The 23,437-nt window shown below is 39.6% G+C and overlaps 1 protein-coding gene across 2 annotated transcripts; it reads right to left on the reverse strand.

Annotated features, from left to right (window-relative positions):
- Positions 1-920: 920 nt before the first annotated feature.
- On the reverse strand, positions 921-22,387 carry zgc:165507 (monocarboxylate transporter 2). Of its 2 annotated transcripts, XM_029462342.1 has the most exons (5): positions 22,262-22,387; positions 12,269-12,514; positions 4,066-4,209; positions 2,444-3,247; positions 1,502-1,770 (listed from the first exon to the last, which is right to left on the reverse strand). In XM_029462342.1, exons 2-5 carry the CDS (start codon positions 12,483-12,485, stop codon positions 1,502-1,504), a joined length of 1,434 nt encoding a protein of 477 aa, XP_029318202.1. In that variant the 5' UTR covers positions 12,486-12,514; positions 22,262-22,387. The 2 variants fall into 2 exon arrangements, with proteins under 2 accessions (XP_029318203.1, XP_029318202.1); XM_029462343.1 differs by lacking the exon at positions 22,262-22,387 and having other exon boundaries at positions 921-1,770; positions 12,269-12,485.
- Between the last annotated feature and the right edge of the window lie 1,050 nt (positions 22,388-23,437).

Consider the following 23,437-nt stretch of genomic DNA (forward strand, 5'->3'; position numbering starts at 1 on the left):
AAACCACTATTATGCAGCTGTTTTTTTTGGTCATTAATACAGTGTTAAGGCCCACAGAGGAAATTACATTCAACCATATTTAAATTAATTTAATTGCATCAGTTTTATAAAGATGTTTGGGATGAAGTATGGCCGTTTCTTTATATATGTGTACGAATGCAATATGGAACACTAGACGACTAACAGGAAGCACTTTATGACTATCGAAAATTTGTGCAGCTTTTACTGCACAACATTACAGTGATTAGGCGGGCAGCATAATACACGGGCACCAGCGTCACCAGCTGTGAACTCATCTGTTGGACTTTTATGGCACCAACTGCCATTTTAAACCCAGTGCAATTTAGAATTTTGAGTTCTTTGCTTGATATATTTTACCAGATGGATTAACCATTTCCGGTGCACTGGGATTGGTAACGCTGTATTCACACCGCAAGCAACAAAACCAAGAAGTCACCAAGTCAGAACGTTTAAGGCTCAACAACTGCAACCATCGATTCAAGTATTAGCCTCCCAGTTCTCCACAACTTTGAAACAGGCATCTTAAAAAGGTTGATGCTTGGAAAATCTGTGTATTCCTCATTACAGCCCATGATAGTTTTTTCTATGCTAACAAATTAGCGCCTGTGACAGTTGGTACATTGAGAGACTAACTGTCCGCAGTTTGTCAAAACGCACATAAACCAAGTTACTTGCGATGTGAACGCAGTTAAGGTTGTTGTTACCATCAAACCAGTGACATTTCACTCACAGAAAGGTCCTTATAAGAAATCAGTTCACTGCTTCCGCTAGTTAATTTAAGCTTTCCTTGTTTACCAAGCTTCATTCACATCATATCGGAAGACACAGTAGGAAGAAAGGAATGGCGCTTGTTGCTGCAGGTGAGAATATTTGAACTTGTTGGGACAAATAGAGATAACTAAAATTAGCCCGAAGCAAACTGCAGCAGGGAATACTTTTATTAAACAGAGTTGATTATCTGACTGGGAATTTGATACATGTTTTCAGTTATCTGCCAAAGTCTGTGGCTTTGCTGCTATGCTAGCTCTCAGTTGACACACCTTTGGAGTTCCTACAGACACCTTAAATCCTACATCCTGTTTGTAACTGCCACTAGGTGTCAGTTGTGAATGTACTTATCCCCCAGTTGCAATCTTGTACAGTAATATCGATATGAGGTGAAGGTGGCAAAAACAAAGAAAATACAGCAAGAACTACTCTGTTTTCCATTCCAATTTCTGACTTTTAGTCTCTATTTTACACTTTTCTCTGTGGTTAATAGTTCTGTTATAGTCACAGCTAATGCTCTTTGACAATATTACGCCTCACAGCCTACTACAACACGGTTGTTGCTATGGCAGCTAGTTTAAGAGAAGTGCAGAGATAGAGCCTGGTGGAACACAGAGAGGCAACTCTTGGCATGGAGCTTAGTTTGATCGTAGTGGAGGGTTTTGGGAGGTGGTCACAGAGGTGAAGGTAACTGTTGGCAGAGCATAAATATTTAGATATTGGTTTCCCGCTGCATAGGTTCGTCACCCTTTTCACTTTTGTCAACCAGCTCCTCCGACGCCTGAGCCTCCTTCTGATCCTGAACATGGTCCGGATCTTCCGTCTCAGTCCGTTTGTACATCTCTGCACACTTGCGCTCACGCTCCAAGAGTCTGTAGTTAATGAAGTTCCCAATGAAGAGCCAAATACTGGCCAAAATCACGACAACTCCACAGCAAAAATACATGTACTTGTAGTTTTTTGTGACATCGACCAGTTTCCCTGAAAGACAGCACAAGGTACAGTTTTAAAAGCTTAGCATATTGCCAAGTAGAATTGAGATGTAATATACAGATTATACAGACTATTATTAATTCTACCACTTGGAGTAAAGGCCTGGATATACCCTCATTTACAATTGTCCTTTCATTGGAATGGCCACAATCACAATATGCTTGCAGTTAAGTAAATCCATACATGTCTTTTGGGTCAACTTTTGATAAACTTTGACATACGATCTTGACAATGCTGGCAAAGAGCCGTAGAGCCTTGAACAAGAGATGCTACCATATCTCATTATCTGTGTTGCGATACTCAACTTATGTTTAATCCTCTCTGTCATGAGTATAAACTCTTCCATGGCATGGCTTGCAGACAGTAATGGGAGAAAAATCAGTGGTACACATACATATGTTCAATAAGCTATGTGAACATTAGCAACCAAGCTAGTTCAGAGAGTTTTTGTAACTGATGAGCACCAACATATTCCCGGCTGGCTAACATGTTAGCAGTTAGAGTAGTTCCAGCTAGCTACTGCAAATGGTCACTACCAAAGCTTCTAAAACCACTGTAACTTTCTGGTTTGACCAGGCCTTAATAATGTTGTGAACTGACTATAATAATGGCAGTAAAAACCCTACATGTTGCAATATTCTCTCAGACAGACAGTTCTTACCTGCTAGAGGTGGACCAATGAGGACTGGACAGCACTCCACAATGGTGGTGAGTCCCACAGCACTGGAGAATCGCTGAGGCCCAACTAGGTCCATCAGTGTTTCAAACAGCACTGAGCTAACCATGCCAAAGGCAAAGCCAAAGAACATCGCATACACCACCAAACCGGTGTAGCTTTCCACCAGTGGGCAGAGGACGTGGCATATCCCATTGTACAGCACAGCAAAGCAGAAAAAGTACTGGATCTTGGGTCGGATCCAGCGCGAGTTGGCCAGGAGCCCCATGGAAGGCCTGGCAAACATGTCGACAAAAGCAAGAATTGAGAGCAGGAAGGCAGACGAGTACTCATCCACGCCCATGTCCTTAGCGTAGGCCGTAAGGAAGACGATAGGTGCAAAGAAGCCCAGGAACATAATAACGTTGCCTGACAGGTAAATGAGGAAGCCACGATGCTTGAAGAGTGTCAAGTCCAGGTACTTGTTGACTATTTGCCAGGCAGTGCGCTTCTCTTTTGTTGTGGTGGCTATGACGGCTAACTCTTCGTCCTTCTTGAGCTTGCTTGGTTGCGGTCCGAGAGGCCTCATGAGGGAACCAGCTATACAGCAGTTCAGTAGCAGGCCGCCCAGGATGAGGAAGCTGCCTCTCCAGCCGAACTGGTTGAAGAGGTATTGGTTGAGAGGAGCTAGGGTGCTGAGGAACACCGGACTGCCTGCCATCGCCAGCCCGTTAGCAAGGGGACGCTTCTTTGCAAAGTATCTGCCTATCATCGTCAGTGCTGGCTGCAGGTTGAAGGCTAGTCCAAGTCCTATGAGTAAAGATGAAAGAGGTACATTAGATTTGTAACAATCATGCTGCAACTGGTTGGGAACACTAAGAAAATGATTTTACTTCTTATTCAACTAAATAAGAAAGCAATTTTAAAAATGACACTTTACAACATTATTCATAGATGTAAATCAGCAACTTGCAGCCCTACTGAAGTTTAGCTTAACTCTCTCTCTCTCTCTCTCTCTCTCTCTCTCTCTCTCTCTCTCTCTCTCTCTCTCTCTCTCTCTCTCTCTCTCTCTCTCTCTCTCTCTCTCTCTCTCTTATAATAACTAAGTAACTAAGTTCCTCTGAGCTACTTGCCTTAACTTGGCAGCCATGTTATGTTCTGTTTTAGCACGCTGCCTAGCTAGTGTTAGCATTTAGCTCAAAGCACCACTATGCCTAAGTACAGCCTCACAGAGTCGCTAGCATGGCTGTAGACTCTTGGTCTTGCTAAACCAGAAAGCCAATCTCGCTTATACAAAGAATGGATAATAATTGGAACTTGTAATGATAAGAGTATTATTTGTATTTATATCTTATACATTTTCTAATGATGTTGTGTCACCCAAAGGCTTTTTGCACACATTCGTCCTTTCAAATAAAATGCCATAAGCAATAGTGTTTAATATTAATTAATTAAGATCTTGTAATGCTCTTGTAAAATTACTGAGAGCTGCCAGATTAGAAAAATAGATGAGTAAACAAAGAAAATGTTCTTCCTTCTACTACCGTTTTATTTTTAACCTGCAACGTAAAAGTAGAGGCTTATCATATTAACTCAAAATTGAATTAAGTGGATTTAGATGGACTTACCACCGATAACTCCTATGCAGAGGTAAAGCTGCACAACGCTGGTACAGAACGAAGCTAAGATCATGCCAGTGGCACAGAGGCAGCCCCCCATCATGACGATGGGTCTGCAACCATATGTGTTGACCAGTATGCTGCTGATGGGACCTGGAACAAAGATAATGAATGAAATAAAAAGACACACATGTCAGTTGTTTACAGTAGTCAGGATAACTGAAAGTGAGTGCATAATGATTTAATCTCGTTAGTGCTGCACGCCAGCGGGAACCCAGCTTCTATTAATAGAACTGAGCTGTTTAAATTTTTAAACACGGCACTCCCATCCTCCCGTGCCAAATCAATTTAAGAGAAGCAGCTGATAGTGGGAAGAATGACAAAATACTTCAATATACGAGTGCCATTTTCTATAATGTATAATGATTTTTAAATGTGCAAATGAGTAACCGGCATCAGAATACATTTCACTCACAAGCCAAAAAAAATAGTTTTTGCTGAGTATTGTAATGTTTATATTCAGGTAACAGAGAGCCGGCAGAAAAGGTCTCACATGAGGTTAACCCCAAAACGACTTAATTAGAAGTAACATTATTACCCAAACTGCCCATAGTAAACAGCCACTTCCTGGTTCAGCTTTGACAGTACCATATATACTATATATACCATAGTTGTGTATGCACACACTTTTACTATGCTGTGAACCTTAATTGTTCAACTGTATGCTATTAATTGCAATGAACATTAGGGGTGTGTTCATTAATTTTTCAATAGCAGAACATTCTGAATTGGTATTCCTGTGAAGCAAGGATTAGTTTACTACCTATTTGATGATCTTTATCTCTGAAATTATCTCAGGGATTAAATCTGCTTTAATTGTTTTTTTTTGGCCCCTTGGGGGCACTATGACATTATCACCTCATAAAGTTGATATGGCGAACATGTTTGCAAACAGCCAATCTACACATCTAGGAGACAGAGCAACATATTGGGATATGTCCCCTATTGACACAGAGGGCGACACATGTTCTGGTCCAGGCTCTTGTCATGTTATAAATCCAATATTCACTCTCCGTTTCACTCTGGTTTGGTCTCCACTAACTCTTGAGGGTAATATCTTACTCAATAGCAGCAAAATGCTATACCAGCTAGCTGATAACTTTCTCATTGTGCTGTTACGGTTAGTACAGTAAGTTTATCAGAGATTTTTCCCGCTGCTTGCCGCTGTTGCTGGAAAACAAAGTTTATGATAGCGGTGAGACTGAACCAGACCACCAAAACAATGAGCTGAAAGATGCTACAACTCTCCGTTAAGTTACCGGAAACTGCAGAGAGGAGATAATTGTCTGTAGGTTCATCACAAGGGACATCTTTGACCTGACACACACTCATTTGATCCTTCGTTAATATACAATTTTAATGAGGGCAACTTTAAAATGTAAGCATGGAATGGTAGGGATGATAACTGCACACATCTGTTGTGATTTAAACTCAGTATTGCCAGCCACATAATATAGAAAGAGCATTCCCTTTCAAAATACGACTACAATGGCACACTGAGAGCGCAGACGTCCGCCAAGGCCAATGGTGCATCCACATGCTCCTCGAATGGCCCAATTCCCCGAGTTGGGAAGTCATTCCTCCGACCTAGTTGTGTTCATGAGCTTTAAGTCGTAATGTGGAAACAAAATGGAAATTGAATGGGTTCTTCCGAAGCAACTTCCACGTAGTTTCATGGATATCAGCCCAGTAGTTTTTTTCTGATACCCTTCTGACAAATAGGCAAACCTCCTTGGCGAAGGTTATAATGAGACAAGTTTCCTCTACACTAATGACTCAACATCTGTATTCTCAGTTATCACTGTGAATCTTGTTCAGCCCTCTAATGAGGCAACTCATAACTATAACTTCAGAATGCCAATATATTACTGGGGTGAGGAAGGTTGTTTTTAGTCCTGGTATGCACAATATGAGTTGAATTTTTAAATTACAACTTGTTTCACTGAATAACTGAGAAAAAAAGGTAGACTCTACATTTTATATTACGTTTGTGTTACTTTATGTTCTATTGTCTCTACTTGAGGTAGCCTATGTGAGAACATCTGATCAATATATTTACAGTTGAGCATCCTGGTATATACCGTCTCCTATCCCTTTGCTGAATTTTAAGCATAGGAAGTGTAAATTGAATAGGGAGAGAGAAGTAAAAGTAATACAAAATGTGTTTCTTTTTAAATAATATGCATTACCAGCCAGAAGAAGTGTCATATTTTTGCCAGGGCCAGTGCAATTTAAAAAGCCACAATGGGCGAGAAGTCATCGGATTCATGCTCTGCATGAATCTTTGTTCGACCTTGAGGAATGTTCCCCTCATTTACATCCACAGCAGTGATCAGTATTCCCGGAGGGCTCGGTGGGACCCGAATTGGCCAAGATGAGGAAGCCCCTGAGCCTGCACATTACCTCCCTTGAAAAAGGCTTATCATCTCCTGACCAGATGCGGCGTGGACTTCATTACACGGTGGACAAAACCCCAAACTAAATATAACCACCTAGATGTTCCCAAAAGGGAGTGACACATATAGAAATGTATCTAACCAGTTTTTTTCCACGACCCTTTAATGTGAGCTGCAGCGAAGAGGCTCGTTCAGCTCATGCTGATGCAAGGATGCTGACTATCCATCACACTTCAAATAGGATAAAGTCGACAGAAATGGAAGCAAACAACTTTTAAAAGCTGTTCTGCTGCAAGAGTACACAGACATGATGTTCTGAAGGGACTGTGTGTCTGGCTGCGCATTACACACACATTTACAAAGACATAATGGAGGGTAAACCAGGCTAAACCCAGTTTGTTTATGCGATAAAACTTTATACACATTTTCAGGTTGACTTGAGACTTCGAGGTCACGATTAGAGCCGTTTAACAGTAAGCAGCATCACACTGGATGATGTAGACACAGTGGCCGAAGGTTTGAGAAGCGAGCTTGGTAGCCAGTTCCATATCCCAGACTGGCAAGATAAATCTAGATTGGCAAATGTTACCACCACTGTGGACCACTTAAGCGAGGCCCTTTCCAGTGGAGCTGCTCAGTTACCAACAGATCAGACTGTGGGTGTACTGGGAATTGAAAATTCAGCCAAAAATGATCCAAATAAGGACAGAAAGAGTGAATCAAAACAGTATAAAAACATCATTATTTTCACACTATATACACTAAAACGGCCTGTAGAAATGAAGGGAACTGCAGAGTTGTGTGATTATTCTCTGTGAGTCTGTCACTAGAAGGGAAAGCTTTCACATTACATGTAGTCATTTAATGATTTGTCAATATAAAAGTATTGATTATATCAGCTTTAAACATATTTCTGGGAACAATCAATTTGTTACTTTGGAAAATTAGGGCTGCAACTAAATATAATTTTCATTATAGATAAAGATTATTTTTCCATTAATTGTTTCGTCTATAAAATGTGTCTTCGGGGGTTCGAATCCCACCACTGCCAGGAAACTTTTGGGGCAACAGTAGCCGGAGAGGCGCCGGTTCAGGTCACACGAACAGATCAAGTACAGGGCATGGGCTGATACTTTGAGAGGTGCCAGTTCACCTCCTGGGTGCCCCGGGGGCTGTACAGTAGCTCCCCACTGCTCCCAATGCTAGGATGAGTTAAATACAGTCTAAATGTCCCTGTTTGTGTACGTGTGTGACGAAAAGAACGAGGATTCGAATCCTCCATTTCCAGAAAAAAGTTGAGATGACTAAACAGTTACAAAAGGTCCAAAGTGATGTCTTAAAATGTCTTGTTTTGTCAGTCCAAAACCCAAAAGATATTTAGTTTAACACAATGTAAAAACAGAGAAAAGAAGGAAATCTCCATATTCGAGAGGCCAAAAACAGACATTTATGCTTGAAATATTACTATTAATACACCATCCAAATAGTTTCTTTGACGATCGGCTAATCGTTGCATCTCAATTGGACCATCCACAGAACTCACTGACATTTGAATGACTTTCTACTCACAGCATGCTCTATGGATTATCTAATCTATAGTAATAGGCACAGTAAAAGACGGGCAGAGGCTAAGTGCTTAATCAGTAACACATGCTGTAAATCCAGTGAAACTCAAGGTGCTCTTGAAGTGGAAGAGTAGTTTTCAGAAAACAGGAAAACAGATTAATGGCTTCCTGCAATTCTCTATAGACGACCATGAACAATATTTTTTTTTATTAACTTAACCAGGTGCGTAGTTTGCTCCACTGCCATCTACCTGCGTTTATGACTGGCAGTGATGTAACACGGGCGTGCACGTTTCCACGCTGCCTCGCCCAAGGTCATGTCACTTTCTCGCTGTGGATTAGTGACACTGATCCAACACGCACATGCAGATTAAAACACGTCATCACGGAGCGCCGCTCGCTGTGCTGCCTGATGTAATGCTACAAAGGATTACAACGGAGAGCTGAAACATGCCCAGCCACTAAATTACTGCGGTCGTGTGGAATTTTACAGCATATGAACCGCACCCGCTTCCATTTGATTTATCATCTTATTCAACAACAGAGTGCACTAGTTTTTTTCCCTCTTTGACAATATGAGAAGCGTACTATAATATATATTAAAATAATATACTCAATACGGATTAGGGATCTTCTATTTATGCTTAAAAGATTAAAAAAAGAGATTGATTGTTCGTTGGAAAAGGATGTTGTTTGCAAATTAGGAGAGGGATCCCTCCTCAGTTGCTCTCCCTGAGGTTTCTTCCATTTTTTCCCCTTTAATTTTGGGGTTTCTTTTAGGAAGTTTTTCCTTGTGCGATGCGAGGGTCTAAGGACAGAGGATGTTGTAACCTGTACAGTCTGTAAAGCACACTGAGACAAATGTATAATTTGTGATATTGGGCTATACAAATAAATTTGATTTGATTATGATATGCATAATATAATAGGATTTGCATGATTTTTTTGTTACCGTCACTGATCCTAATTTATTCATTTGTTACACTACATGTTTCACTGTCATGTAAGTGCTCACTTTAAATGGGTACTACTGACATACCACATGACCCATGTCACATGACCTCTTGATGAGTTTTAATTTGAACAGCTGCACTTTTTACCCTGATGTAGACTTTCTGAGTGCCTCGGATGCTTTTTAGACTGCTAACCAATACTATGGACTTCCATTACAAGTAAGCAGGACAGTCATTGCTTTTGTTTTTTTATTCTTACTGGAATTTGATTGCTTAGTCAATTTACAGAAAACAATAAATCTAATTATTGTTGACTGGCAAAAACAGTAATTGTGTCATGTGAAAGATTACATTGTTTTTGTAAGAAACTCTCTGTTGCTTGTTGAATAAAAAACCCTGCATCCCTGATCATTTTCATGTCATCATTAAAAGTAAACGATTACTTACTCCTTCACGGATTTGACCTTTTTGACTGTGAATAACAAGCTTGAATTTTCATTTTCAAAAAAGGTTGGCAGGTTGTAGAAACAAGGTTTGCACTGGACAGTAGTGAGCATTTAAAAGGTTCTTTCTGCAATTTGCAGTGATTGGACTAATATATCTGAGCATCTGAGGCTATTATTCCATATCTGGCAGCTTCATTGTAATGACTGAGCTGTGTAAACACCAACACACGCACACGCACACACGCAGCAGTGGGAAATTAGAGAGGTGTTAAACATTCAAACAGTGATTGCTTCATCAGCGTAAGAGGCAGAACAAGAGAGCAGATGTTTAATGAATAGCTGATGAGTGCAATCAATATGAATGAATGAGAAACGAGAGGCGCTCACTTAGTAACTGCACATATTGACGCCGTCCCCGCGTGATAATGACATATACTAATTCTAAAGCTGAAGCAGCGGTTGCCCTTTCCAGTGTCGTTCCAAAACCGTCACGTGACCAAGTGTTGCTGTCTCAGTGAGGGCAAAGGTGAGCCAAGATACTTTACTTGTTATATTTTATTCCAATAATATTATTTTGTTTAAAATAATATTCAAGGAAATCATTTAACTCTCAGTGCTGTTATTTTTTTTCATATAAATGTCTATACAGATGTCTGTAAATGACCTCAAACATACTGCGTCGCTGGCATTTACTCACTCACGTTTCTTGTTACTTATCGGCCGACACATGCTGATACCAATATATCTTCAACAAGCTTATATAGGCCGGGAGATTTATTATATTGATTAAATGAGGTTTTCAGAGAGTGACTTGTCAGCATGGCGGTAACTGATTTACCAGTATTGGCTGCTGTAATTTGTTATTTTTGACAGATAGTGTCCACAATACAAAACAAACTTCAAATTTAGAAAGGAAATATTCTTTATATCAAATATCTTGATCGGTTATACGAAGATAATCCCGAACGAAGCATTTACTTAAATTCTTTCACTCTTTGCTTTTGGTGGAATCCGAACTTTACAACATAGGGAAAACGAGCTTTCCAGGCCTGCTGTTGACAACAGTAGATCGAGTGACAGGAGGATTACGGCGCGGACAGATGGCAGTCGTGGCACTGCCAAGCAGAAGGCTGCGGGAATGAAGCCAAAGTGGGAAATACAGCAGGTGATCAGAGCAATATGGTGTAGACAACGACCTGCGGAAAACTCATTCTGAGCCTTCAAAAGGTTCCTTGTTCAAGAAATGATGCAAGACCAGCTGTAGCATTTTAATTTGCAATAACATTTAAAATCCCTTTTGAATTTATAGGAAGAAAAAAAAAAAGGTATAATAAAGGCTAAATTTTCCATTATCTACAACTTTCTCTTATCAAGGAACCACGAGATTCTAGAAAAAAAGTTAGATTATACATCTGTAACTGATACTAATTCTCATTTGTCGCTTTAGCTTGACAGAACATTGTAGGTTTCTTTCCGGATTGTCTGGAGGCTCAGCATGCGAGCTGTGCTGGCATCTTGTCATGCTGTGGTTAAAATCCAGGTCACGATCTGGTGACACAACCTACTTTCATCTCGATCCCATTAATCCTACTGTATCTTAAGGCCGAAACAACAAACAACAAACAAAGTGTATGAGTCCACCAAGAGCTCCACTAGACCAAAGCACTGTGCTTCCGTGTTTTCTGTTTCTACTTTCTGGTCTTTTGAATGAAGCGTCTGCTCAGGAAACAACGCATCACCTCATTGCAACAACAGCAATCCTCAACATGTGTAACAAAATGAAATCTTAAAGAGAATCCCCTAAAAGCCAAATCAATTGACAAACAACATGTGTGATTTGAAGGACCATAGTTAAAAAAAAGGACCTGGATTCAAGCTCCTCTACCCTACTGCGGCTAACAACAACAACACATAATAATAATTATTATAATACATAAAGATGCATAAGCCACATTTTTTGGGCTTTCCTTTTTACAGAGTAAACATGAAATAAAGGTTAATCTTAACTGCCATGACATCCCCTTCAGCGCGACACTCGCAGAATCTTTTCATCGGCAACCAAATACAGGAACGTCTGCACATTGTCAATTGTAGCCTACGCCCTAGTATACGCCGTTATTTATTTGTTGAAGAGTGGAAGCTAGTAAGCGTAGCTAGCTACTTTCTGACTAGAATACAAACTTTACAGCACAATGGGTCCCCACAAATGTTTTATGTTGGAAAGGGAGAGCCAGTTTGAATTGCTAGTGGTTGATAGCTTACGCTACGTGAGATTGTTGTTGTAAAAAGGAAGTATTTTATCAATGTTCATAGGCTATATAGTATGATGTTCTCCAGTCAGTAGCGCACCATGGAAGTCGCCGACAATGTCTCCTAGCATCACCAGCACTTAGATTTCAGTCAACCTTTGCCATAAGAAACTTCAAACAAACAACTGCAGTATGATAAGGGCTGAATGATTTGGGAAAAATATCGAATTGCAATTATTTTTGACTGATATTTAAATTGCATAATATGATTCACAATATTAGAGGGAATTCATTTTCAAATCATTCTCTTTTTCATAAAATTATCATGGCGGGATTTGTTTGTGAGTATCTGTACCAAACAAAATACTTTTTTTGTTAAATCTGCAGAATAATATTTGTAGGTTGGGTCATTTAGAATAGTATTCCAGTTTCAAGAAAATTATATGATAAAAGTTAAGATTTGCATACACAAAAAAGTAGGACCATTAAAATGCCAGTGACTTTAAAATGATTTAAAAAGGTAAAACCAAACCAATGACTCACCTGCAGCATACATGACCGCAAGCATGATGGAGGAGATCCACGCGATCTGACTGTAGGACGCATCGAAGATGACCTGGATGTCTTTGAAGTAGACTGTGATGGCCTTGGGGAAAGCGTACGAGAATCCTATGGAGATGAAAGATGCCAACACCACAGCCCACCCCCAACCGCCGTCCGGTGGGGGCACGGCGGGGGGACTTGTGGCTGGGGGCGGCATCACTGGCCCACCTCAACGCTGACTATTCACTGCAAGGAAGAGAGAAAGAGAGAGGGAATTAAAACTTTCCACCAGCATTCTGTGTTTTTGTGTGTTTTATTTCTTACATAAACGTGTGACTTTAGTTTGTCCTGTGATTGATTTTTGGAATCCAGGCAGGCTCCTTTCTCTTCTGTCTAAAGTCCTTCAGGACCTAATCTGAGTTGTTATATAGGAAAATGTATAATAATATCAGCTGCAGCTCATATTGACAGTATACAGACGGCTGTGGGATTATAAAGGAGGTAAAAAGCGTCCTCTCTGTCATTTACATGGACAAGTGCCAGCAGTAATACGACACGAGACAGACAAGGACATACCAGAGGACCGTATCCTGGAGAAGACGTACCAACACACACTGACGGTACTAATTATCCTTCACAGAGGCCATGCACTCACTCTACCTGAGAGACCAGACCTGCCCCGCCTAGTATTCACCTTGCCAACCCCCCCCACCCACCTCCAATGGAAACGGGGCGGAGGCTGTCAACTGAGAAGCATTTCGACCAGGTGCTGCTGTGTACAAAGCAAACACGCCCAAATTAAGCTCCACTTTTTTACAAGCTAACTGACGTGGAGAAACACATTCCCACTCACATCATAGGTCAAAATGGGCCGCCGTTATGTTTCAAACTCTTTTCAACCTCCTTAGCGTCACCTTTCTAATAAGCCAGAAATAAATTACAGCTGTATAATTAGCTGAATACTGAGATGATGGCAGCCAGTTTAGTTTCCCATAAATGAACAGCCGGTTGAAGAATCAACAGGTTTCCTCATGTTTCCAATTGCCACATCACAAGTGAGCACTTATTTGACGTTACCAGTTTTATTCACGTTAAAAAAACAGTATATTACAGTTTGTGTTTTGTGGATGTGGAGGAGGCTTTCTGATGCCTTAAAAAAATACCCCTGATGATGTCATCAGGTTTGCATAATGGGAATTTAAGGACCTGTCCTTCTTGAATCTTGAAGTCAGGAAATATCAGCATCTGCTGCTTTAATTTTTATGAAAAAAAGAAAATACGATTCTTGTGTTTCCTCCAATTTTATGGAATTGCTTCACTAAAAATACTGAATCAATGGAGTATCCTTTTAATTAGTTTACTGTCCTAGTAGAATTCATTATCCATGCTCATGCAGCTCTTCTTTTTGGAGCTACAATTTATGATTTTGAACAACAAAGTGGATACAATATTAGTATACAGCTGCAGTGTGGATGATGAAAAAGGGTTTTAGAAAATGCTTCCGCTATGTGATTTATTGGCTCAAGGTGACTTTTTTTTACTACAGCTGCAACTAACAGTTATTTTCTCAATTCATAATTTTGTCTGTAAAAATGTCAGAAAATAAAAGATTACATTTCCCAAAGCTCAAGCAGATGTATTATGGACCTGACAATGGACAGTCTTCAGAATGTCTTGTAAATGACCCTAGAATATCAGCTACCAACATCAATAAATGATGTCGCTCTCGCCAGAACAGGTCGCGATGTCGTAAAGACTCACACATACTGAGATCTACTCAAGTGTCGACAGGAAGCCATGAGTGGGATGACTCACACGTTTGCCATGTTTTTAAAAAGCATAAATAACGTTATCACTAGATTGTTTTATATGAGTTGAAGAAATTTATACGCAAAATAGGGAGTAGTTGCTGGCCTGTATGGAGGCTGGAGGGTGCCACCAAAATATTTAGAAACTTCATACATTTCTAAAATACTTGAGCATTTTTATTTGCATTTAAATTATTAAATAAAGAAATGCAATTATTCTATTTCATGTCTTCGTTCATAATGCTATAATAATAGGTTAGTGGTGGAAACCTCTAGATTCTATAGAAGTTATCTAAATATATGTAATATGGAATATATTTTCAAGGATGACTAGTTTCCTAAGATTAAAATTCAACTAGCTCAGTGCATGTGCACAACTTTAGTACATATGTTTAACAAATTGTGACATTTCACATTTTGTTTTTATCTCTTGTATTTGTCCTTGGGTGTCTTGAAAGGCGCCTCCAAATAAAATGTATTATTATTATTATAAATATAATGGAGATTTCTTCGGAGGCTGGTTTTGAAATTTGAACCTTTTAAAATCCATACACAGAAATTTTCAAAAACAATATACATTTATTTTTGGGCCATTTAGAGGCAGCAGAACAAGCCGTAAACACAATATGGACATAATAGAACCTTGCAAAGTTGTTATGATAAATATGTTAACAAAAGAAATGCCTAAATACACATCTAGCAGTTACAACAACATAGCAATCATTCATTTCTCGGGCCGCCTTTTCTAAAGCTTTTTAGCTGCTAAATGCTCCACTTTGTCTGTGTGCTGCTTAGTGTTGGGGCCGGTATTGTAGCCTATAGTAGTTGAAAACCAAAGCAACGACCCGGAACGCGCTTGACATAGCCGAGTAGAACTGCAGATGGTGTGATAATGTTCTGTGTATTTTTCTGTGTCATTTAATCCATTGTTAATATACACATATATATTAGTGTAGCTTTAATGTACTGTAAATATTTCAAACTTTGTGGTACAACTGAAATCTTACCTGAATTCACCATATTTAGGGAGGACAAAAACACATGAATAAATAAATAAATATTCACTGACACATCCATGAATGAATGAACAAACTGGGAACAGAAATAGGACAAAATGTGTTCCACAATAAGACAGAGGTTTGAAAAAATTAACACTGATAACGCTTAAATGATTGAGGTTGTTTTATATGCCGTTAATTCCTACAAACTTTCAATAAGTGCAACATGTATTCATGTGCAAACAAAATAAAGAGTTTAGGTCTTTTATTTTATACTTGTGGTCCCTAAACATGGGGTCTGTACCATTGGAACATTGCTATTAGTACAAACTGGGTGAACATCTCTAACTTGTGCTAAAATCGGCCTGGTGAATGGAAATATAATCCTCTGTGTATATCCGTTGTTTTGCCCCTTTAATCAAAGTTAGAGATTATGTCTTTCCATACAGTGGATCTAATCCACGCTAATCAGATTACAGGCTGCCTGCAGCAGCACTCAGTGTAGATATTGGTTTTGATTGATTAAACGTGACGACAATGACACGTACAAACCTCAGAATTCATAAGCAGCTTAAATTGATGGGCTCGAATACGAAGCTCCAAACAGATTGACCATAAAAGAGCAGCTAAAGGAGAGGGGACAAGGCGGCACACTTTCAGACGAGCTCGACAAATGTGGTTTATGATCAACCATATAAGTATATAAGAAGTCAAACAAAGCAAAGTCACCGTTCAGTCACTACAATGTCAACACTTCCTCTTTGCTTTAGAATCCCAGATCCTCATCATGTGCCGTCTCCGTTGTGTCATTCACCTGACACCACTAACTAAAAGGGCAGTTGGGAGAGGAGTGACTGACAGGCTGCGTTCACAGCCGGCATGTTCTGAAAAGTGTATTAAAACCCAAGGTGAGAGACTCTGGAAAGCCTTGCATTCTTTCCTACATAGACTGACATGTTTGTCCCTGATTGTTTCATAGTATGCTCGGGATGCAGAATTATGAGCGTTCGGCGACCCTCGTTGACCGATCGTTAACCAACAAGATTAGCGCCTTGTATTTCGGGGTTGACTTGCCTAACAAGCCGCCCAGCTGCAACGATAACCGATGCACAAACGGGTTGAATGCATCATTTACTGCCAGCTGCAGTGTGTGTAAACTTCTTTAGGCACAGAATTTAGTGTAGCTCACAGGCATTTTAACAGCGCTCAGAGCCCAATGCAAAATTGCTTTTATTACGTATATATAACGTTCTGAAAATAGACTCAAGGCTACACTTTGTGAAGTGCGAGCATGTACGAGACATGCGTAGACAGCTTTATTGATTTAAGAAAAGAAGCGCCTCTGTTCCATCAGAAGAATGAGTCCGAGACGGACGACTGAAAATTGCGCATGAAATGCCTCCTTTGTAGACACACTGTTCAAATCAAGGCTATACCAAACAAGACTAAAGATACTCTCGAAAAAATTAATCGATGGAAAACGTCATGAGGTCAAGTAAAGTAAAAGAGAATTCTTAGTAAAAAACACAATGTGGTGCCGCGAGGAATTGTGGGATAACATTATCTTCTTTTTCATTGGGAAATGATGGTTCCGTGTACCCTATGCCTGAGGAGATAAGAAAGGAAGCATTGAAGCACCTTTCCTTCGCATTTAAAGAATTCAAACAGTTCTTCTGAATATGGCTGCCACATCCTTCTGGGTCATTTCACTCGGTTATGAACCTTCCCAAGTAAAAACAAAAAGACTATTCGACCACAGCCCAAGAGTCTACATCCATGCTCCATCCAATGTCTGTACCAAATGTACAAAGTCGTGCACTGACAAACGGACCTTGCCATCTAAAACAAAAAGGACTATAGTCATTGATTAATCGATTGTTAAAGTGTCAAAAAAAAAGACAAAAATTCATCTCAAGCAACAAGGATACAATGTCATGTCCTAAATGGCTTGTCAAAAATAATTAAATCAATGAAGAACAGCAGAAAATCCTCCCGTATTAGAGGCTGGAGACAATCGTCAGGTACAAAGACCCACAGTTAAAAACATGTGAACCATGGACCATGCCTTCACATTGGTGACCCTATTAAAACGACAGATCTGAGTAAGTGCAAGAAGCAAAGAGTAGGCGGGAACCCAGGAACCAAAGTAGTGTTTCTATAATCAAATGCTCGTCAGGCTGAGTTACACAGTACTACATTGTGAAAGAGCAACTCTGTGTGTGTGTCTGTCTCCAAGGACATCACTTAGTACCTTGGCAGAAAGCCTAAAAGACTGCATTCTTTGTATCATGGACAGACGCAGGATCTCAAGTTTAATTCACAACAAGGGCCAAACTGAGACCTTGTGTTTTCTATCAGGTAAGTTTCAGTAAAGGAAGCGTATATGGGTGTGGCTCTCGAGGGGAGACAGATGCGAATGAGAGCCGTGAGACTGAGTTTTGGTCCACAAAACAATAAGCTTAAAGACGATAAAATGCTCCGTAAAGCTGAGAGGAACTGTAAGTGACTCCTTTCAAATGACACGCATTTGATTCATTGTTAATATAGAAATTAGTGTAGATTTAAGCCAAATATCTCTTTAACTGAAAAGAATATTCTCAAACACCATTATTTGTAAAAATAAAAAAATATTATATGAAGGTCAATTATAAATTCATGGGGTGGGAGGATAACTAACTTTGTATTTTGAGATAAATTAGGACTTTTACACAGGATTAAATACAGTTAAGACTTTTTGGAGCTAGCCTTTAAATGGCACTGAAAAAACGAAGAAAATAACTGCAAAGAAGTTGCTAAGTGGACTTAGTTTTTTCTAGTCTCACTGAGTGTCAAAGGTCAGACATTGATTTCTTGATACTGATTTCTTATTGTGGGCATCTGTGAAACTCTTAATGACTGTAGGACTGTCTTAAGGACTGTAATGAAGGACAACAGAAAGTTTGCTGATTGACAGGTGCCGGGGTGGGAACATAACTACATCAGAGTTAAGGGGCAAGAAGACATTTCTATTTAATCTGTATACGTTTTAGGGTTGTGTAATGGCAAGAATCTGGCATCAGGATACAGGGGTAACGATTCAATATATGTGTGATACTGTAAGCAAGGCGATATATTGCACTTTTTAAAAACACATTTTAGAAAATTAGTACAAAGAACACACTGTCATATGAATAGAATCAGAGTAAAAAAATATATATATTTTTTTTATCTAATCAGAAAAGTGGGGGTCTGCATTTATCACAGTCCCTGTAACATCCAACATCATAGCAATACTTTTTGCTTAATCTGAGCAAAGGAATTACCATTTGTCTATATCAATAAAAAAAATAAAAGTGCTTGAAGGGTTTTTTCGGTAAACAATTTAGCAAATATCTTTTTTTATAATACAGTATATAAAACGACATATTTTTTGCCATATTTTTTTTTATTCGTTTTGGAGAATAGATGCAGTATCAAAATATAATATTGCAATACTCAAGTGTATCTATGTTTTCTTACACTTTACGATAAATATCTTTGAAAATACAAGCTCTTCCTCTAATCTGTATTATTTGTTGAAACTTTAAACAGCAGAAGTATCAAAAAAAGTCGTCCAGATAAACAGGTGCTGAAAGCCCTGTCAGACTCTACAAAAGGGAACCTGACCTCTACAGTAAGAGGCAGCATGCCAGCATGACCCTTACTACACCTGCCCAGTTCCCCCACCCACCACCCACCCCTCACGGTCTCATGGGACTTTAAGTTATGGCAACACAAGATTAGCTCCAAGGTAACCTTTGAGTATCACTACTCACTTTGTTTTAAAAGAAAGTTCATCATTAACCCAATCAGCAACAGCATGAATGTTTTCTAAACCACTCATTTCATTCTTCTTATCAGCATCTAATCTCACTTCAGTGAGCCCCATAAACACACTTGCCCTTGGGCTTGATCACCAACAGAACGGGAGAAACTGTGAAACAATCCATCCGTGTGAAAGTGGCTTTCTGATCAAGAAAGGGGTCTTCCCATAAAATACACTAACACTATAAGACCCTTTCTCGTGAATTGTCAGCATCAAAACATTGATTAAGAAAAACATTTAAGTGTTTGACAAATTTCAACGCACATCTGATCGCTAAAATTGCATGACAAGCCTCTGGCAACAACAGAATAATTCTCCTTACGTGTGATTTGCTGACAAAAAAAAGACTTGCCTTTAGTAATTGTAATTTACACACAACTACACCTCTGTGTACACAATAGCATACTGGGAAGTACATTCAATTTACTTTTTCCATGAGGGCCTGCCAACACCCACATTCGACATCCAATCCAAAACTCCGCTCCACACCTCTAGGCACGTCATGAAGGTCACAGGCACCGATCTCTACATTCTTCACATCTTTGTTTTTCGTAATTCGAAAGCCTTCAACTCGAGACAGAAGCGTGGATGTGTGCCAGTACGGGGAAATAAAATATAATTTAGCAGTTAGCAGAGCATCTTCAGATTGTGGAGATTAAACTGGAGTGCAGGTTATATGCACTTCATATATATGCACCCATACAAAATTAGGTTGTTTTTTTTAGCTTCTGCCTTGGCTGAAAGCCAATTACAGTATCTTCACCAACAGAGAACATACTAAGTTTAACCACACAGTTTGATTGACACATGGGTGCTAAAGGGCTTCATTAAAACCCGGTCAGTTACCAATTAGCCACTTCTCACTACTTTTTAAAAGGGGGATTTGACTTGCAGTGTTTTTTCATTTAAAAAAAACGGACTTTAAATTATATTTATATGTCATAACTTGATAGATATAAACCGAGTGGGACATTTTACAGTAGAAAAATCAGCTTGTCAGCGATCTTTGTACGTATCGGCCAATTATGTCGCCACTGATGCATCTATCTGGCTTATTTATCGGTGTAGATCTTCTAATATAACACTGCAAAATTCCCATAAATGTCCAAACTAAACCCCTCTGTGTCACTTTGTTTCCTGCCTGCCTAATAAAGACAAAAATGGCAACCAAAAACAGTTGCTCTTATGTGTAGCACTATTGTAATAATAAATAATCACGCTGTTCATTTAGAAACATCAATGTAATTATTATTTTAAAAAATAATAATTGAAAAAGTGAAAGTCTGTCAGCTTCTATCGGTCTCTTTATCTGGAGGGAAATCTGTTTAATGCATCTTTACATAAGAAGAGGAGGGCGCTATTATTCTATTCTATTCTTCCAAAAGGTTCATCTCAGCCATGGTCTCATTTATTAAGGTATAGAAATGTTGAACAATAGGTTTATTTTATAGTTTCCTGGTAATTGTTAAGTGTAGTAACGCAAGTTCTTAATGTGGAGTACAATGCCTTTTTCCATTGTGTTCCGTTTGCACATGGAACACAGACACAGTAGGTGTCAGCACTAAACTTCGCCCAGGGAACATGGAAAGAGGTCGTGATTTTGAAACCTGATCCAAACGTTAGAAGAAGAAAGAAGAAAAAACACCCACAGAAAGGTATTCATATCCCCAAGGTACACAGGAGCACAACCCTGTCAGTCAACTGTTGGTGTCATGTACTACACATACACACACGCTCACACACACGCACACAAAAAAGTCGACCTTTAACACCCACATGGGTAACACTAATATTCCTGCCCATGACCAGAGAGGCCCCCTGCTTCTGAAGGAAACAAGCAGTGTGGACAATTACAACCGAAGAATGTTTAGGTTACCAACAGACTGAAACTACACGCAGGACAATTTGAAATAACAAGAGAAAGAAGGCCGAAAGCAAAGCAGGGGGGGGATTTCAGCTTTCTGCCAAGGGCCAGGAACTAGAAAACCTGAAGGTCACCAGGACCTCAACATTAAAAAGAATCAGGGATCACCCTCTTCCATCAATATAACAATACAACAGCCACCAAACACCTTCTCCAATACTAATAGCATCATGTAAAACAAAAGAAATATCTTCCAAAATGTCCTCAACAAGGAAACTTTGTGAGGATTTTTGATTGAAAGCTGATGCCCACTGTGTGTTGATGCTACAAACTACAGTGTTGCTTTAAAAAAAGTAGTAGTAGACATATGAGAAGATTGATGTCACTCTCATGTGTGTATAAGCTACCACCAGCAAGTGAGTGCACATAGACAGGAAATCCAGCAGGTACGCCACAACGCACACAAACCACAACGTGTCATTTTAAAAGTCCAGTAAAGCGAAATTTTGTAACTTTTGAGGGAAGAAATTAAACATTATTCCTCCTAAATATACATATATAACACACTCTTGGGGTTAGTATGTCTAATATGACCATTAGCCTATCTTATGGAGGTTGATACTAGCTAAAGTTAGCAAAGTTTAAGTAAATATGGTTAGTTGCTTCGCCGACTCTTACATCATGTATGCTCGTTTTTACTTTTTTGATAACTGTTGGGTAAAGAAACTTGCTTTAAAGTGATTGTGAAAAGAGTTGAATAAAAAAACTGAATGGTTTGTTTCACTTCCACCTCATCACATACCTGCTCAGTCTAAACAAATAGAGAGCGGAGACACACTTTCCGGGGGAAACCGGAATGTGATGTGAAACATGTGATGTGAAGCTATTTTTTTGTACAGCTCAAACCTAGCCTACTTAGAGTAGGAAAAAAAACTACCCATCACATCCTGGGATATTAATACACTCACTGCCATATTTCATTGTGCGAAACCCTGTTAAAAGTTGGAACCCCATCAGGAAACAAGGGGACGCAACAGCAGAGCGACTCCTCAGCACTGCAGCTGAATCATATGATGCTGTAGCTGATGTAAGGATAGGGACCGGCTGAAGCCAGTCTATATGCACAGGGCCTACATGGGCTAAACCGTGCGCTCGCATTCAAAGTAGCTTCCTTTTTTTTCTTTTTTCTTTTTTAACATTAAAGATTATATCTAAATGATTCCCTCTTTGGAATTGACGGTACGGCAGCGCGGAGAGAGGGATTTACACGTCTCTTCAAAAGACTCCTGAACGCATCACAAAAACTCAAAGCATTCAGTCTTCTCACTCATCGCAGCACATGCTCATCTCTACATAACGCGTCCTCATAATAAATAAAAATAACGCCGAAATCCCGGTTAATCCTCCCGATCACCGGCAGCAGCGGCTGGTCTTTCACCCATCCGTCAGCGACAAACAGGCATTTACATGTTACTTTACCTTTTAGGGGAATGAAGGTATGTGTGTGTGTGTGTCTGTGTCCCGTGCAGGCTGTTGGCTCGGTGACCTTGGAGCAGAAAGATGCGTGTGTCCTGTGTTATGGACGGCTCTTGTGTTTGAATTTCCTGGGTGAGCCGCTGCCTGGCTGCAGAGGGCGGCGCTGCCTGCCTCCGATTTCTATTTTAGACCGAGCAGCTCCGAAGGATTGGCTCAGGTCTTTTACTCTGTGCATCCACTGTTCATTAACAACACCCCCTCCCTAGGTGCTACTGTAGTGTTCCTCTGTGATCTGGTGTGCAGTTATCTAATGAAGTGCTGTTAAAGCATGAACACCACTCACTATTATGTTCAGACACAGTTTGGCCTCAATGTATAAATAAATAAATGGTAGAAACATTTCCTGAACCCATGGACGTGCGGTCAGAGCCTCCTGTCATCATGTCATCATGAAAAGTAAAGAAACAAATAACACTAAAATAAATATAGCTGTATATTTGTCGACTGGTCTGTGCTATAACTGCATTTTCTGTATGATTCCAATAGTTTAAAAAAAATTATTTTTATAGTCAAAATCCCTGAATGTGCATATTCTCTGTTCAGATACAGGAGAGATGCGAGCTGAGGCAGCGACGAGTTGAGACTCCCCTCGGATTGCGCAATCCCTCGCAAACTAGGTTGAGCGCATGCATTTGGCGCGTGCCTGTTGCTATCTCTCTGTATGTCGCCAATATAATGTTTACAGACACTTTTATTATACGTCCTGACTTTCCATAGTCCAGTTAATGTATGTAATGTATGTGTGTAACATATTTAGTCTTGCTGATGTGACATAAAACCACAGTGAGAAGACACCAGGTGAGGCAGACAGTACTCTGTCACACTGAAGAGCCCAATAAATGTAACGTTATTTTTTGGCCAAATATACACCTTACCTGTATGTGTATAAAGAATGCTGATATGAGATATGAAAAATAACCAGTATTCAATGTTCATGCTGCCAAGAAAATGGTAAATAAGTTACTCAGTTGGGTTCATATATTTGTAAATTGCCTCCCCAGCCATGAACCTCACCGCACGTCACTGCCTGAACCCAAATACATTTAATTGACATCTACAAAAGACATAGAGAAGAAGCAAATACGTACATTATATAAGCTGGAACAACGCAATGTGTGA

The sequence above is a fragment of the Cottoperca gobio genome, chromosome 23 (assembly GCF_900634415.1).
Source record: "Cottoperca gobio chromosome 23, fCotGob3.1, whole genome shotgun sequence".
Taxonomy (NCBI): domain Eukaryota; kingdom Metazoa; phylum Chordata; class Actinopteri; order Perciformes; family Bovichtidae; genus Cottoperca; species Cottoperca gobio.